The 17,860-nt window shown below is 51.5% G+C and overlaps 2 protein-coding genes across 2 annotated transcripts; one reads left to right on the top strand and one right to left on the bottom strand.

The window, feature by feature from the left end:
• Nucleotides 1–602: 602 nt before the first annotated feature.
• Nucleotides 603–1,976, top strand: INSL3 (insulin like 3; the record flags this gene model as incomplete). The annotated part of the gene is made up of 2 exons (XM_080674776.1): nt 603–792; nt 1,647–1,976. 2 exons carry the CDS (start codon nt 603–605, stop codon nt 1,862–1,864), a joined length of 408 nt encoding a protein of 135 aa, XP_080530902.1. The 3' UTR covers nt 1,865–1,976.
• Nucleotides 1,977–4,327: 2,351 nt separating this feature from the next.
• B3GNT3 (UDP-GlcNAc:betaGal beta-1,3-N-acetylglucosaminyltransferase 3) lies at nt 4,328–16,841 on the bottom strand (the record flags this gene model as incomplete). Its single annotated transcript, XM_080675473.1, has 3 exons — nt 4,328–4,879; nt 6,697–7,315; nt 16,822–16,841. The coding sequence occupies 3 exons, from the start codon at nt 16,839–16,841 to the stop codon at nt 4,328–4,330; spliced, it is 1,191 nt and encodes a 396-aa protein (XP_080531599.1).
• Nucleotides 16,842–17,860: the final 1,019 nt, after the last annotated feature.

Here is a 17,860-nt window from a genome sequence, read left to right as displayed (position 1 = left end):
AATATATTTTTTATTGATTTTTTACAGAGAGGAAGGGAGAGGGACAGAGAGTTAGAAACATCAATAAGAAAGAAACATCCATCAGCTGCCTCCAGCACACCCTCTCCTGGGGATGTGCCCGCAACCAAGGTACATGCCCCTGATAGGAATTGAACCTGAGACCCTTCAGTCTGCAGGCTGATGCTCAATCCACTGAGCCAAACCGGTTAGGCCCTTTATTGGTGACTTTAAAACATGGGAGTGGTCATTTAAAGCATGAAAGAGAAAAGGCAAGTGGCCCCAATGGTCAGTTATCAGAATCAAACAGGAGCCTCCGTGGGGAACGGCGCCTGGTGCTTCATCTAGCTGCTGGGCAGGCAAGCGTTTTTTGGAGATGGCCATCATTGGGGGTGGTTACCTCCATAATCAAAGCTTCATGAAGTCAGGCACTAGCATTACAACAAAGAACACAGAGTCAGGGCTCACGCTGAATTCACCCTGACCCTGACCCTGACCCTCTCCCTGGGCCCTCTCACATGCCTCCTTCCTCCAAGGCCCCCAGCTGAGGCCGGCTGGGAGCCTATAAGGGGGGTGCCTGCTGGACTCAGGCGCTTCCCGCCGCTATGGACCCCCGCCCGCTCCCCTGGGCGCTGGTGCTGCTGAGCTCGGCCCTGGTAGTGACGCTGGGCCGCGCGCCCACCCCTGAGGGGCCAGAGAAGCTGTGTGGCCACCATTTCGTTCGCGCGCTGGTGCGAGTGTGTGGGGGCCCGCGCTGGTCCCCCGAGACCGGGCGGCCAGTGGCTGGCGGAGACCGTAAGTGGGGCAGGCAGGGGCTGTGTTCCTGGGTTTCTAAGTGGGCACGGAGCGCTTGTGGGCTTCGGGGCGCGGGCGGGTTTGTACGCGCGCGGCGGACCGGGATCCACCTGCCGGCTGCTGGCGAGTGCAAGTCCGCACAGGATGCTCTCCCCGCTGGGCGGGAACCGGCGCGAGGCCTAGCGGAAGAGTCTTGCAAGTGCAGTCAGATCCTCTACCATTTCAGTAATTTGATCTTCAGGCATTTTTGTATTAATTTTGATTTTTAAAAAATACTGCATTAAAATATGATTTATTTTTATTGTTTTGGCACTACCAGTGCTCACTCTCCTCCCCTAGCCCTGGTGCAGAGGGCATAACACAGGTTTGTGTGCACGTGTGTCACACACGTGTTCTGTGTGCATGTGTGATATGGGTGCAGACAGATGTGTAGAGTTGCACATGGCAGGTGGAGGCAGTGGGAGGGGGTTTGAGGGCATGTTACTTGTGTGTGCTCATCCAGGGGTGCGCTTGTGTCCATCTGTACCCACTGTCGGCACACCCATGCACATAAGTGTGTTACATGCCACCTCTGCTGTCTTCTACTCTGGGAAGTGTCTGTGCGCCTATGTGATAGGTGGCACATGTGTGTGTGCACTGCAAGGGGCTTGAGTGTGGGTCAAGCGTGCACACACCTGGATGGTTGATTAAATCTGTGCTCAGTATACAGTAGTTATTTAATAAGTGCTCACTATTTGTGTGCATGATGAGTGTTTGGTGGGGCACTTAGCAGGATGTGAACATGCAGGGGTGTGCACACAGAATGGGGTGTCTTCTGGGTCCCCTATCTATGCTGAACTCTACCCTGTCCCCAGGTGAGCTGCTGCAATGGCTGGAAGGACGACATCTCCTCCATGGCCTGGTGGCAGAGGACCAAATGCTGGTACTCGACCCACAGCCCCTGCCCCAGGCCTCTCACCATCACCACCACCACCACCACCACCATCGCCGGGCAACTGCCACCAACCCTGCCCGCCATTGCTGCCTTAGCGGCTGCACCTGGCAAGACCTACTGACCCTCTGTCCCCACTGAGCCCTCCTAGGGCATGGCCTCGGGGGAGTCAGAGACCCAGAAGTTCTGGTTTGGTGACTTCCTGAAGCCATACAGCACCATAAAGCCCCATATCTGGGGGGGAGGGGGCATTGTTGATTACATCCTGGGACAGGGAACTCACCACCTACCCTAGGTTACCCATCTTCTATGGGGTCAACTCGGCGGGGGGCACCCCATCACCCTGGCTTGGAGAATCCTTGATTTTACAGTGATGTTAGACACTGAGGGCCAAATGTCCTCACCTCCGAGGAGCCCCAGGCACCACCCTCTCTGCACTTGTGACACCCCATCTTGCTGTCTCCCCAATAATAAATAAAACTGCAGAATTCAAAGCGGCTTTTTTTGCATTTTCTCAAGAAAAAGGGACCAGTCTAGGTCGGCCCTCACATGGGCTTGGCCCCTGGCAGCCATAGGCCCACCAACACTTCTAGGAGTTTGACAACAATATGAGAGTCATCACAATAAAAAATGGGGAAATTAAGGCCCAGGGAGATGACTGCTTGCCAAGATCAGACAAGGTGGGAATGGCCAGGTGCAGGATTCAAATCCTGGGAGGGACTTAATGTCATTTAATGCCCACTTAACGGTACACACACACACACACACACACACACCTAAGTTAGTCACAGTGGCTATTTATTGATCCAACTCTGACCATTCTTCTCACTTGCATCCTCCCTTCATCCTGAGGTGGGGATCCTTTGATATGAACTCCTTGCTATAAGGTGGGTCTGTATCTGCTGACCCTTCCCATGGGTCTGGGAGAGAGTACAGGGCAAGGTGTGCAACACACAATAGGTGCACGATAAATACTTAAAGAAGGGAGAGAAGGAGGCAGGATAGAGGACAGCAGAGGCACAGTCCTCACGGGAGGAGAGAGGAGTTTGGGTGGGATTGGGAAGGGACCTTGCCAGAAGCAGGAGCCGGAGGTGGGCCCAGTGTCCCTTGCAGACAGGAGCAGACTCAAGCCGTGCCTTTCTCTCCTGAGACTGTCACCAAGCTGGTAGTGAGAGTCAGACTTGGGGCATATAAGCTTAGGGCTATTGTGAGCCATGGTGGGTGTGTGAACAGGGATGAGGTAAGGTCAGATCAGCATGACTGAGACTCCTGCAGGTGTATATTTTCTACGGAAATGAGATTTTTATAAATAAATGTAGATTCACCTGAGTTAAAACTTGTAAATAACTTAAAAAAAAAAAAAAGACCCCAGGTCTTCACCAAACATTTTATTCCCTGAGGACCCACTCCCCAGTCTGTACTCTGCTACCTGAGGTGCCCCGCCACCACCCCAATGCCTGTGAGGCCCAAGTCCCAGACATTTGTGAAGGCCAGCAGGATTGGGGTTCACCAGTTCGCTTAGATCTCCCTAATCAGAAAGACACTCTGGGTTGGGGGGCCAGTCCTGAGTCCCAAGAGCTCAGGGCCACTCAAGGATCTGAACCTCCTCCTTCTCAGGGAACTGGGGTGAGTGTTTGTGTGGCCTTGGGCCCAGTGAAGACCCCTCTGGTCCCAGTACTATTTCCTGAGTTCTTGGGGATCCCAGGTGTGGGGCCTGGGTCCTGACTGGTACTCCAGACCGAGTCTTCATAGCCTGAGACAGACCACTGTCTCCCTCCTCTGGCCAATATTTCTGCTACCAGAGCACTTAATACCACACGCAGGGAGGGGGTGGTCCCATTCGTGGCCTCTCTGACCCCTCCTACCATCTGAGGGTCCAAGGCCCTTCCCCTAGCTGAAAAATGCTTCTCCCTTCAGCTGCATGTGACCTTGGGAATTCCCAATTGGCCGTGAACCATGGCCAGAACTCACCCACGATTAACCACTGCAGATTCATAACCAAGGAGAGGCTGGCCACTATTTAGGGGCCAGCTCATGATCAAGGTTGGGGCTGGGACGTGGGACTTTGACTCATATGGGCTGGAACCAGCAGCAGCAGCTGGAACCCTGGCTGAAGTGCTTCTGCCAGTGGCTGCCATGGAAAGAGATGGTCCCTCCAGCTGAGAGTCTAGGAAGGATGTTGAAGCTGGTCTAAGCAGTACTGGGTGAGTTTTGAAGGATGTGCAGGAATTTGCCACAAAACTATTCACTAATCAGCGCTGGCCAGTGTGGCTCAGTGAGTTGAGCACTGTCCCATGCACCAAGAGGTCGCCGGTTTGATTCCTGGTCAGGGCACATACTGGGTTTCGGGCTCAATCCCCAGCGGGGGCACGCAGGAGCCAGCTAATCAATGTTTCTCTCTCTCTCCCCCCCTCTCTCTACCTAAAAGAAATAAAAATGTATATTAAAAAAAAAAAAGCAAACAAACAAAACTATTCACTCATCAAACCCTCCCTGGCACTTCCCTATGGCCTAGGAGGACAAAGGTCTTTTCCTGGGAAGAAAATGTTACCCCCTCCTGTGGGGTGGAGACAGGAGCCCAGGGGCTAGGGCCCTGACACCTCCTCAGTAGATCTGCATGCGCTTGCCACAGGTGAGGTTGGGCTGGCTCAGTGCATCCCACATGAGCCACATCTCGTACGGCAAGAAGCGGTGCACCAGCAGCAGCTCCCGGTAGAAGCAGGGGTCAAAGGAGGACAAACGTGCGGAGGGGACCCAAATGCCGGCAGTGCGGATGCCGCTGTGTGAGGCGGGCTTCAGGCCCTCGTGCTTCAGGCACATGCCCAGGAAGACGTCATCGATGGGGAAGAGGTCCAGGGCCGGGGCAGCCCGGCGCAGGGCAGCCGCTGTAAAGCGGGACAGCAGGAAGCCACCACCTCCACAGTAGGGGGGGTAGTGCTCCTCCTGTGTCACTATCTCCGGCACATAATACTTGCTCCAGGAGACCCGGATGGGGCCCACGTATTGGATCAGTTGCCCCACAAAGAGGTGGTGGTCAGGGTTGTGGCCCTGCAGGTAGGAGACCATGTTGTCTGTGTGTGCAAAGACATCATCGTCCCCATTGAGTATGAAGCTGGCGTTGGTGCACCGAGTCTCCTGCCACTGGAGGAAGAGCACCTGCAGATGGGTGGACAGGGCATGTGGGCTTAAGGGCTGGGACAATCAGCCTCAGGTCCCGGTTGGCCTCCCCAGCCCATTGAGACCAGGTGAGGATGTGTCCCCAGTCAGCCCAGCCTGGGTTCAAGGTCCCCCCACCCTGTGGGGTGTCCTCAACAACCAACTGCTTCTCTGTGTCTCAGTTTCTAACTTCCCATTCAGGCCTCATCTCAGGACCTGCCTGCAGGATTGTTGGGGATCCACGGAGACGATGTTTGTTAAAGCGCCAAGAAAATTGTCACATTTATGTTTATTGCTATTCCTTCCCACTCTGCCTGGTTGAGTGCTGCTGTTCTATAATTACTTGTGTGGTTGTCATTGAACATCTACCTCCCCTACCGGACTCTGGGTTCCCCCTGGGTGGGGGCTGTGTCTCCTACCCGGGCCATGTTCCCAGCACCCATTGTGGACTAGATTCATGTTTAAGTTCATGTTTACCATGCCCTTTGGTGTTTTGTGTTAAGAACACGGCATGTTGAGGGGTTCTGGCCTTCTGCTTACTTTGGCTTCCGTTTCCTCCATAATAACCTTTGCTGCCTGCCAAGTGATGTCCTCAGGGCCTGCCCTGCTTTGAATCCCTAGTGCAGCCACAAGAGGTACCCCATTTACAAATGAGGAAATAGAAGCTGTCCAGAGATGGTGCCTGGAGCAAGGTCACATAACACAGAAGTAGCTCCGTGAGATCTTGAACCCAGACCTGTCTGTACCTGAGGAGCAGGAACCTGAGCTGGATCTCTACTCAGCTTGCTCCACCCCACCCCCAACCTGGCGCGATCCTTGGAGCCTCCAACTCCTCCTCTGCACACGGATTCTCTCTACCTGCCATGGGTTCTTGTCCATCAAAAATGTCTTTATTGCCCGGCCAGAGTGGCTCAGTTGGTTGAGCATTGTCCCATGCACCCAAAGGTTGCCAGTTCAATTCCTGGTCAGGGCACATGCTTGGGTTGTGGGTTTATCCCCGGTTGGGGAGTATACGAATGGCAACCAGTCAATGTTTCTCTCTCTCTCCCTCCCTTCTTCTCTCTAAGCATGTCCTTGGATGAGGATTTTTTAAAAAAAAGTCTTTATTGCCCTGACCGGTTTGGCTCAGTGGATAGAGCGTCGGCCTGCGGACTGAAAGGCCCCAGGTTCGATTCCAGTCAAGGGCAAGTACCTTGGTTTAGGGCACTTCCCCAGTAGGGGGTGTGCAGGAGGCAGCTGATCGATGTTTCTCTCTCATCCATGTTTCTAACTCTCTATCCCTCTCCCTTCCTCTCTGTAAAAAATAAATTAAAAAAAAAATAATATTTTTTAAAAAGTCTTTATTGAGTACTCACTGCACAGACTAGACCTCATGGGGAGACAGAACCAGACCAAATAAACAAGATGTGTTCTGTCCAGTACCCGCCTCCTCCCACACCACTGCCAATATTATTTGAGAGCCTGGCACTGGTCCAGGTGCCTAATATCATCTCCTGTAATCCTGACAACAGCCCTCAGAGGTGGATGAGTCCAATTAATATCCCAATTTCCCTGATGAGGAAACTGAGCATAGAGAGGTGAACCATCATTAAGGGCAACACAGAGCCTGAATTTAAGCCTGGGTCATCAGGCCCCTATAGCCAGGATTGTAACCTCTGGCCAGCCTGCGCTTCCTCCCTGCCTCCCCAAGAGGAAATGGACTTCAGGCGCCAGATAGACAGTAGAGGGGGTAGTGTGGGGTGACGGGTCTGCGGGTCCCCTTGGAGCCCTCGGACAAGATGCTGGGCAGGAAGACAGGTGACTCCCCGCCAGCCTACCTGCTTGAGCGTGAGGTTGAAGAAGGAGTCGTGGAAGTCCCATTGCAGGATGTCCCCATGAACCCTGGCCTCCATCGCCAGCAGCTGGTTGACCTTGCGGGCCTCCTTCGGTTCCGGGGCTGTGCCCACCAGGAAGAGACGGCGCAACAGGACGCCCTGCACCTTCCGCTCGCGGCCCCACGTGCGGCGCACCAGTTCGCGGCGCTCGTAATTGCTGGGCGATGACTTGATGACCAGCAGCAGGAAGACGGGCTGCGCGCACTTGCTCAGCGGGGCGTCCTGCAGCAGCGGGAAGTCGCGGCAGTGTCTGTGCAGCAGGAAGTCACGCACGTGCGGTGGCTGCCCCGGGAAATCTGGCAGCTTGGCCACCGAAGTGTTGGCTTGGCAGGGAGCGGGCGGGGGCCGGGTGGGCGGAGGGGGCCAGGTCACAGCCCCAGGGGTGCCCAGCGGCTCTTCCAGGCCCCTGCAGGGGCACGGTGCCGTGTGCAGACTGAGGAGGAGGAAGAGGAGAGAGAAGGTGCAGAGGACCACAGCCAGGACCATCTCTGTCCGCAAGGGCCGGAAACATCTCATGGTCTCCAGGTTTGCGATTGGTCCAAGGGGACCCACGGGGTGGCTCCTGGGGAGAATACCACAGAAGATCCCGGATGGGCCAAGCACTTTTCCTGAGACACCTGCGGGTCCCAACACCTGGTTGCAGTGTACAGTTGCTCAGGTTAGTAAAATACTGAAATTCACCCCCATCTAGTCCCCCACACCCCATCTCCTCTAGCACCCCAACCCAGGTGGACTCTGACAGTTGCTGGGGATTCTATATTTACAAAGAAAACCGAGGCACAGGAATGTAAGGAGAGACTGCCTGACTCAGCCTGCCCAGAATTCGCCCCTCCATATACAACCTGGTCCTCCTCATGTCCCTGCCTCAGGGATGGCCCAGGAGCCTCCCAGATGGGGGGCTGCGAGGGGGGCAGAGAACTCCCTTTCTATCAGTTGAGAGCTGCTGGGGTCCTTCTTGCTTCCCTTTCACCTGCCCCACTAGGAAGCTCTGAGCTCTGGGATTCTGATACAACCATCCCATTCTTCTTGACTATAAGACCTCTGTATAACGGACCAATTCGGGCGAGTAGTGTCTGTTAAAGCTGAAAGCCTATTATAGAATAAAGTAGGTTTTCCAAATGCATGTGTTAAAAAATTAATAGTTAGTTTACCTGTTTTTACTTATGTAGACATGTTTGTGTAATTAAGTATGTATGGCCCTGGCCGGTTTCTCAGTGGTTAGAGCATTGACCCGTGGACCTAAGGGTTGCAGGTTGGATTCCTGGTCAAGGGCATGTGCCTAGGTTGCAGGTTCCCCAGCCGGGGTAGGGGCTCATGCTGGAGGCAGCCAACTGATGCATGTCGATGTTTCCCTCTCTCTCTCTTCTGCCTCCCTCCCTTCCACTCTCTATAGAAACCAATGGAAAAAATGTCCTCGGGTGAGGATAAAAAAAAAAATTAAGTATGTATGAAAGTTTAATTTCACAGAAAGGTTTTTTATATGTATTGCTGTAATTTTAAATTTATACTAAATAGGTCTAGTAAATGCGTGCACACACCAGTCACTGCAGGTAAACAGAAGCGCACTTGGGAAGTTGAACCAGTTGGCATTAACACTGCTGCAGAAAGTCATTCATGCACAAAAGAACCAATTACCATGCAATGTGGTGTGATTCTAACCATGCCTGACATTGTTTATGAGCGGTGACTCTTGGATTTAAATATGTAGACTGTCCTGGCAGGTTTGCTCTGTGGTTGGAGCATCAACTGCAGACCGAAGGGTCTTGGGTTCGATTCCTGGTCAGGAGTATGTACCTTGGTTACAGGTTCCCCAGCCCTGGTAGGGGCACATGCAGAAGGCAACCAATTGATGTGTCTCTCACATTGATGTTTCTGTCTCTCTCCCCTCTTCCTCCCTCCCTTCCACTCTCTCTAGAAATCAGTGGAAAAAATACCCTCCAGTGAGGATTAAAAAAATATGTATATGTATATCTATAATAGTAAAAGCATAATATGCTAATTAGACCGGACGTCCTTCTGGACATCCTTCCAGATGACCTTCTGGATGAAGCTCGGGCTGCGAGGGAAGCCCGGGTCCCAGGTGCCAGAGGGAAGCTGGTGCTGGCAGCTGGGGGAAGGAAGGCCTACTCTTGCATGAATTTCGTGCATCGGGCCTCTAGTATATATATATATATATACATATATATATGTAATTATAGTTGTAGATATGTAATAGTTATTTATGTCGGTGAAATTACTATAGTGTTTTTTTTTTTCAATATATGGCCTATTTGCTAAAATATGTTAAAAACAATGAACTGCCCCACTGGTATGGCTCAGTGGTTGAGCATCGACCTATGATCCAGGAAGTCAGGGTTCAATTCCTGGTCAGGGCACGTGCCTGGGTTGTGGTCTCGATTCCCAGTGTGGGGGAGGTGCAGGAGGCACCCAATCAATGATTCTCTCATCATTGATGTTTCTATCTCTCTCTCCCCCTCCATTCCTCTCTGAAATCAATAAAAAAAAAAATATATATATATATATATATAAACAAACAAAACATACACAAAAGTAACCTGTTAATTATGAGTAAATGTTGGTTAAAAGCATTTTTAAATTAAAAGTGTGTTAATTTTCACATATAACATACAGACTGGAAGTTTTTCCGTTAAATTTGAAGTCCATTAAATCGAGGCCTGCAAAATCGAGGGTTTACTGTCTTTTTAATGACCCTTTGGCCTGTGCATGGCCTTTGGCTCCTTACAAACCCCTCAGTGTATCAAATAAAGCTATCTCCTTTGGCAAACTCCTATTCCTCCTTTAAAATTAATCGCAAACAGTCCATTTTCTAGGAAGCTCTCTCTGACCCCTCTGGAAGAATCCTGGTTCCCTGTTTGGTACTTTAGCCCTGTCTCTTGCTCTGGCTCAGTCCTGATCCGATGCGGGTGTCTGTGTCTGGCTTTGTCTTCCCAAGACTGGGGGTCCTGGTATCACCCAGCAGGGGGCAGACACATGGGGGAAGCACAGAGTGTTTGAATGAATAAATTTATGAATGAAAGGAAATTCATTACATTTCTCTCTGGAAAACTCTTATTCAAACTTGAAAACCCCAGCTGTAATGTCTCCTCCCCCTGGAAGCTTTCCCTCCCCATATCTAAGCAGAGCCCTTGGTCTCCCTTCTAGGTCCTTTTCCCAGGTTCTCCTAGACCCGTGGTGGGCAAACGGCGGCTCGCGAGCCACATGTGGCTCTTTGGCCCCTTGAGTGTGGCTCTTCCACAAAATACCACACGGGCAGAGTCTATTTTGAAGAAGTGGCATTAGAAGAAGTTTAAGTTTAAAAAATTTGGCTCTCAAAAGAAATTTCAATCGTCGTACTGTTGATACTTGGCTCTGTTGACTAATGAGTTTGCCGACTACTGTCCTAGACTCCTCCAGTGTCCTTTTGTCTAGGAAGGTGGTGCTTGTACTGTTTTCAGCCCTAAATTTTAGGATTTACTTTTCCAGTGGATCATGAAAGTGCTGGATTAGACCCAAGACAGAATATACCTATCAACAAACACTTCTTTGGCTTACCCCAGGGCTGTGTAGACTCTGGGGCCTAACACCTGGGTTTAAATACCGACTCCATCACTTGCCTTCCACATCTTGGACCTGTCTCCTCAGCTATAAAGGGGGCATATGAACAACCCCCAACTCACAGGGCTGTGCAGGTGTGAAGGGAGCTTTCAGCACCAGGGACCTAAGTGGTCATTCAGTAAGTGTTTGTTGAATGAGTATGTGAACCTCAGCACTTGCCTCAGGATGTCCCGGCCTCAGGATGTCCCTGCTGCTCTGAGGTCTCCTTGTTCTCCTCACTGATACCTGGAGCAGTGTGGAGCAGTCAGGGGGTTCTTCCCCCAAGTGACCCCACCTAGCTATTGCCCGGGGGGTGGAGGTGAGCAAGAAAGTGGTTTCCTGTTTCCATCTAGAGCCACAAATCGGTGATGTGCTGGGGACAGGGTCCGCCTCCCCCATGTGCCCACCACTGTCTCTGCACACTGTCTTGGGTCCAGCAGATGTCTCCCAGGAATGGGATTCGGGTCCCACTGTGAGACCCTGAGAAAGAAGCTGGCCCTCTCTGAGCCTCCATGTAAAAGGAGGGGAATGAACCCCATGTAAAAATGTTGCGGGGATCTCGACCTCAAACATGATGGGCACAGTTCTGCCTCAGGACCCTTGCACAGGTGTTCCCTCTGCCTGGCACATTTTCCCCAGATTCGCACCCTCCTTTCCTTCCTGTCTTTGTTAGATGTCCGCTTCTTAGGGAGGTCTCCTCAGGACACACCATCTCATTGACCCCCCACCCATTCTACCTTTTCTTTCTTCCACAGCACTTTCCATCTCTTAAAATCCTATCTAATAAAGAGGGACTATGCAAATGGACCATCATGCCGTAACAAGATGGCTGTGCCCACAGTGGAGGCAGGGATTCCATAACACAAGATGGCTGGGCCCACAGCAGAGGCGGGGATCCCGTATCACAAGATGGCTGTGCCCACTTTAGCCCTGTCTCTTGCTCTGGCTCAGTCCTGATCCCATGGGGGTGTTCCCATAACGAGCAATCAGCAGGGATCTGAGGCTGCATGGTGCTGGGCCGGGGCAGGGGACCTGAGGCTGTGCCTCCTGCCTGGTGGGGCTTGACGGGGGTGGGGCTGTCCAGGTCTGAATCTAGCCCAATGGGGGTGAGGCCGGCTGAGTCTGGGTCTCGCACGATTTCCAGGCACACGTGGGTGGGCGGGGACTTGACTCTGGTTCCTGTGGCGCGCCCCAGACTCTGACAGGAGGAAGATTTTCATATACATTTTACTAATTTTCTGTAATCTCTGACACTTCCATTATAGAGAAAGGGCAAATAGCAATATTAAAATATTTCCTCTAATTAATTCCCTTTTAATGTGCACGAATTTTGTGCACTGGATCACTAGTCTATATCTATAAAAGATTAAGTGACTGGCTGATTGGCCAGTAGGTATGATGCCCACTGACTACCAGGGGGCAGACGCTTCATGCAGGAGCTGCCGAGCAACAGCAACTTTGCAGAGTGCTCTCTTGCACTCTGGGACCCCTTGGGGGATGTTGGACTGCCAGTTGCAGCCCGATCCCCGCAGGCCAGGCCGAGGGACGCTACCTGCTGGAGGGACCCTGCTCACTCTGCAGATGCCCATCAAGCACCGAGCCGCGGGAGGTTGGCTCCAGGGTGTGTCTGGCCCATCTCACCCAGTCCTGCCCCACCAGCCACCTTCTAATTAATTTCCTTTCAATGTGCATGAATCCGTGCACCAGGCCTCTAGTATATAATAAAAGTTTAGAAGCGTATTGTTTCTTATCCATCTCCTCTACCAGAATATAAGCTCCATGTGACTTGTGATGTGCACCATTTTATCCTCAGCTCCCAGAACAGCGCTTTTTCTATAGTAGGTGCTCAATAAAAGTATGTGGCGTGAAATTAAACACCGCCCCCCCCCCCCACATACACAAAGTGTGTGGAGTGAATGATGTATGAATGGATGCTGTCTTGCAACAGCATCTAAAAAAATACCAACTCTCAGAATGAACTTATACATTCATTCATTGAAATCAATATTTATTGTATCTGTCCTCCGCCTCCTGGGAGCTGGGGACTCAATGGTGAACAGGCACAAAGTACCTACATGTCTCTGCCACTATGGAACCAATACTCTCAAGGGGGACAAACACTAAATTAAAAACCTTGATGAAATGATACAAGGTGCCCTGGCTGGCTTGGCTCAGTGGATAGAGCGTCAGCCTGCGGACTGAAGGGTCGCGGGTTCGATTCCAGTCAGGGACATATGCCTGGGTTGCAGGCTCAATCCCCAGTAGGAGGCGTGCAGGAGGCAGCCGATCAATGATTCTCTCTCATCATTGATGTTTCTATCTCTCTCTCCCTCTCCCTTCCTCTCTGAAATCAATAAAAATATATTTGAAAAGAAAAAGAAATGATACAAGGTGACAAAAGGCAAGGGAGGAAATGGGGTCTGGTGGCAGGGTTGGATTTTGAGGTCTGGATGACACTGAAGCTGGGATGTGAGGGTGTGGAGGAGCCAGCATGACTGAGGTTTGAGGGAAGGTGTCCCAGGGGAGGGAACAACAGATGCAAAGGCCCTGAGGTGGGAACAAGCTGGGCGAGCCTGCCTGCAGGTGGCACAGAGCCTGTCTTGTTGCCGTGGCATCCCTGGAGCGGCTGCCAGTTCCCCGGGGTTCAGCTTCTGGCAGGCAGACTTGGGAGATCCAAAAAGGCAAACCCTCTTGGGATGAGACTGAGAACTGATGAATGTGACACAAGAATGAACGGAATCCCTAGAAGGACATCTTCCTGCGCTGAAGAGTGGCCTAAGTCAGGTAGGCAAAGACAAAGGAGCCCTCTCAGGGGCAGACGTGGCAGATCCCTGAGCGCCAAGGATGGGAAAGCCCTCATGAGCTATAGCAGAAAGACGGAGCCACCACATAGTAAATCAGACTAGAGATGCCACAGCATTCTCCTGGCCACATGGGTGGCTGGACACCCCAAATGCTGGGAGACAAGGATGCGCCTACAAACCCTCCTCCCAAGCCATTGGAGGAGAGTTTGCCCTCAGGGACACTTGGCAATGCCTGGAGACATTTTTGGTTATCATGGCGTGGGTGGGGTGGAGGTGTGAGAGGCCAGGGATGCTGCTTAACATTATGCAGCCCCACTACATAAAAGCCCCAAATGTCAACATTGGCAGCATTGAGAAACCCTGGTCTAAACCAACAGAAACCAGAATAGAGAACTCCGGATGAAGAATGGTCAGAAAAGGAGAATTAGGGAGTGAGCAAAGAATCTTAATATAGGTTTATGTAAATTCACAATAGGGAATATTTATGAGATTTACTACTGCTTATTTATATATTCCTTATATATTTATTAAATAAAAAAAACAAACCTAAATGGCCAAGGATCAGTTCACTGGGACTGCATTCTGTAAGTTCTAAACACGGGCTCCTTAACAAAGGAAGACACCTCTGCAAATACAAATAGTTACAACTCAGCCAAATCCGAGGGCGAGGGAGGGGAAAGGCCTGAGAGGCGGCAGAACAAGTATGTAATGGCTCATAGACTGGGATCAGAGAGTTAGGGCAAAATAGAACCTCTTGGGGTGGCCATTGAGTTAATTAATTCCATTAATGCCTGTTCCTTTCCTTGCATTCTTTTTTTCTTTGTTTGTCAGAACTCTTTGCATATGGAACACCCTTTGTTGGCTATCTGCATTCTCAACTTTTTCCACCTTGTCTATCTATCCTTTCTCTAAATGGAGGGATCCCAGGGCTATTCCACCCCATGAGGTTCATGATGGAGTTAAGAACTTGTCAGAGGCTTGCTTCTCCTCACCCTGCACTAGACCTCCATTAATGCATCCAAGATCTGCTTCCCTCTTCCATCCATCAAGGGCCTCTGCTAACTCATGGTCTCTTAAAACATCAGTCAAGAAATGTTACCAGCCTCACACTATCGCACATCTAGGTTGGCTTGAGAAAGAACCCCGAGAGCGCTGAGGATTCGCTGGCCCAGTGAACCTTGCCAGGTGCCTCTGTGGGCTATGCCCCAGGTAGTCACTAATGTGTCCTCAAGGGTCTCACTGTCTGAAGGGGCTGGGACCCCACACCTGCCGTGGGAAACCTTGGGGTTCGAGGCTTGGCTTCACCAAGGAAGGGATGACTCTTTGTATTACTTCTTGCCACAAGAAGCTCCTCTCAGGCTTGGGTTCGAGTCCCTGATCCCTACCCAAGATCCTGCTGTCTATCCTTTCCAGGTCTCATTATAAAACAAAAAGACTGCCCTAGCCGGTTTGGCTCAGTGGATGGAGTGTCGGCCTGCGGACTGAAAGGTCCCAGGTTCGATTCCAGTCAAGGGCATGTACCTTGGTTGCGGGCACATCCCCAGTGGGAGGTGTGCAGGAGGCAGCTGATTAATGTTTCTCTCTCATCGATGTTTCTAACTCTCTATCCCTCTCCCTTCCTCTCTGTAAAAAATCAATAAAATATATATTAAAAAAAAAAAAAAAAAAGACTAGCATTGTTGAAGCCCAAATAGCTGTTTAGTCTGAAGTTCACAGGGTCTGAACAACTCTGGGGGAGCCTTCACCCCCCACTTTATAAATGGGGAAATGGACTCTGGGCGTTGTCCCAAGTGCATGCTTCACATTATCACAGAAACAACCCATTTTGTCTCCAGGTACTTCAACACTAAGAGTCTCAGCAGCTCTTATCCCAAATCAACACATATGAAAATCGTTCATTTGTTCATTTACTTAACAAATAGGATCTGAGGAACCCAAGAAGCCTCAACCCTGAGCCTGGCCCCTTGGAAACCCCTAATTTAGGGGAGATAAATCCAGACACCCGTGGGATCAGGGCTGGGCCAGAAGAAGGTACCAGGATATTGAAGCTGAGGCTTTGAAGGATGAATAGGAGTTCACTAAGGGCATGGAAAATAAGGCATATTCAAGGAATTGCAAACAGTAAATTTTGCTGAAAAGTAGAATTTGGAGAGGGGGTGATTTCTGAGGCTAGGGGATGTGTGGCCAGACCTCGAATGCCATGCTGAGACGTGGGACTGTCTCCTGGGGGGTGAGGGGGACCCATGGAGGTTGTGTGAGCAGAAAAGTCAGATTTAGATTCATTGTTGTGTGGTGCCTCTTTGCTCTGAGTTGACCTTGGCAAGTTGCTTCGCCTTGGGAGTCTGTTTCCCCACGAGGACTTGGGAATGCTGGACACCAGTCACTTGCCATTGTGTGTCAAAGGGCGTGGCTGGAACAGGCCATCCTGCTCTGGGCTGTTTGCCCTCAATGCACTGAAGGATTTCACCATCACCCAGAACCCACTTCCTCCAACAAAACAGCCATGTTTTTCATTGGCCAAGAACCTCTTGGGCTGCATCTGCCAGGGGTGGGTCCTCTCAGGCACCTGCCTCTCCTGAATCCCCCCCCCACCAGGAACTCTGCTGCCTCTCATTTGGTCCAGCCATACTAACCTCTTCACCATTCCTTAACCACCCAGGCTCAGCCCTTTGCATTGCCATTCCTGGGAAGCCCTGCCCTCCTGCTCTTGCCCTTGATCTTCTGACCCGGCCCAACATCACCACCCGGGAGGCTGACCCTCCCAGCTAAAATACCACGCTCTGGCTTTGCTTCTCTCTGCAGCTCTCACCACTGTTGGACAAATCTACTCACTTCTCTCCTGTCCATCTCCCCAACCAGTCTGGACCCCAGAGGTGGGCCTGGGGTCTTATCCCAACAGCTGTGCCCCCACCTGATGCTCACTGGTGTTTGTTGCCAGAGGTAAAGATACGAATGACCCACAGGTTAGCCATTTCCATGGGCCTCACTTCCGCCTAATTCCGCCGAAGGGGACAGATGCCATGGGGGGTGGGTGTGGGGTGGACTTGAAGAATGCTTTGGATTCAGGGGGCAGGACCAAGAGGCACTGAGTATTCCCCACTCTAAATATCATGATGCACCAATAAATATTAATACTGTCACAATGAATAGGGACAAGCCACTGAACAGTCCTGAGGCACCAATACAGATAGTCACTAAATATTCATGACTCATTGCATATACACCGTACTAAATATTGATGAATTGTTGAATATTAATCATGCACTAGGTATAGAGAAAGGACTGACATCAGGGTCCCCATTGGTGACAGTGCTCTGGCCACACATCTTCTGTCTACACCCTCAGAAAACAACCACGGCCTGGTAAGGCTTCCAGCATGTGAGGCTCCAGGCAACTCTGTCCTCACCTTGTTATTTCTTTCTTTGGTCAATCCTCACCTGAGGGTACTTTTCCATTGATTCTTAGAGAGTGGAAGGGAGAGGGAGAGCCAGAGAGAAACACCAATGTGAGCGAGACACATCAATTGGTTGCCTCTTGCACACGCCCCGACCAGGGCCCGGGATGGAGCCTGCAACTGAGGTACGTGCCCTTGACTAGAATCGAACCCAGGACCCTTCAGTCCAAAGGCCCACACTCCATCCACTGAGCCAAACCAGCTAGGGCTCCTCACCTTGTCGTCGTCACTGTCATGGGGGAGGCCAGAAAGGCAGGGCGGCGAGGATACATGGGGTGTGTGCGAAAGACACCAGGTGGCAAGGACCTCAGTGGTCACACCTTGGGGCCTGGACCTGCTCCCTCCTCACCCTGTGCTACTCAAGACCATGGGGACCTGCCTGACACTGACTTGGAGGCCTCAAGGTGACCCCAACAAGATGCTCCTACTTTCCAAATGAGGAAACCAAGGCTTGGAGGTGAGTCTTGGGTCCCTCTCCAGGCCCATCAGACACATGCTCGTCCCCCTCCGCACCCTAGCTCCAGCTCCAGGGACCCACAGGCCTGAGTGCCTCCAGCTTCCAAACCAGGAAAACAACAGCTCCTGCCCTCCTTGTCCAGCCGCTGGGAAGATGGAGAGGGCTGATGCCCTTGAAGCAGCCCCGGTGCCCCCTGGGGAAGGACATCCCGGTTCCCCTGGGCTTTGGAATCCTTGCCTGCAAAGTTGGATGGTGTCAGCTGCCAACTCATGATTAGCCCCCAACAGGTGCTCAATATCAGCCTCGCTGTGGGGGTCATCGCTCCTGCACTTTCACCAACAGTCCCCTGGGATTTGGATGGGGGCGTGGGACATTTCTGGGCTGCTGAAAGGAGAGGTGAAGGGTTGGGGTGACAGAAGCATCTGGAAGAACCCTACTTGTGTGCATAATGACCTATGTCCTGGGAAAGGCTGGAGGACCAAGCTGTGGCCTTTACTCCAAGTCATTCACTTATGAAGTAGCAACAATGACAATATCATCATCAGCCACCATGATCACTTGTACACGCATGACTGCTCTGAGCATCTGGTCTGTGCCATGCCCTGGTCTAGGTTCTGGGCACACAGACAACTTGACAGAGACATGCTGTGCTCACGGAGCTGATGTGCTAATGGGGGCAGAGAGGCAGTGAACAAGACAATATTCTGCGGACTCAAGAATGAGAATCAGAGCACTTGCAGGGGAGGGTTTAACCCCTTGCCTGGGGATGAGTCCCTGTGACTCTCACTGAGCCATCTA

The sequence above is a fragment of the Plecotus auritus genome (genome assembly GCF_963455305.1).
Source record: "Plecotus auritus genome assembly, chromosome: 6".
Lineage (NCBI taxonomy): Eukaryota > Metazoa > Chordata > Mammalia > Chiroptera > Vespertilionidae > Plecotus > Plecotus auritus.
The sequence above is the reverse complement of the archived record's forward strand: the minus strand, read 5'-3'. Positions and strand labels throughout refer to the sequence as shown.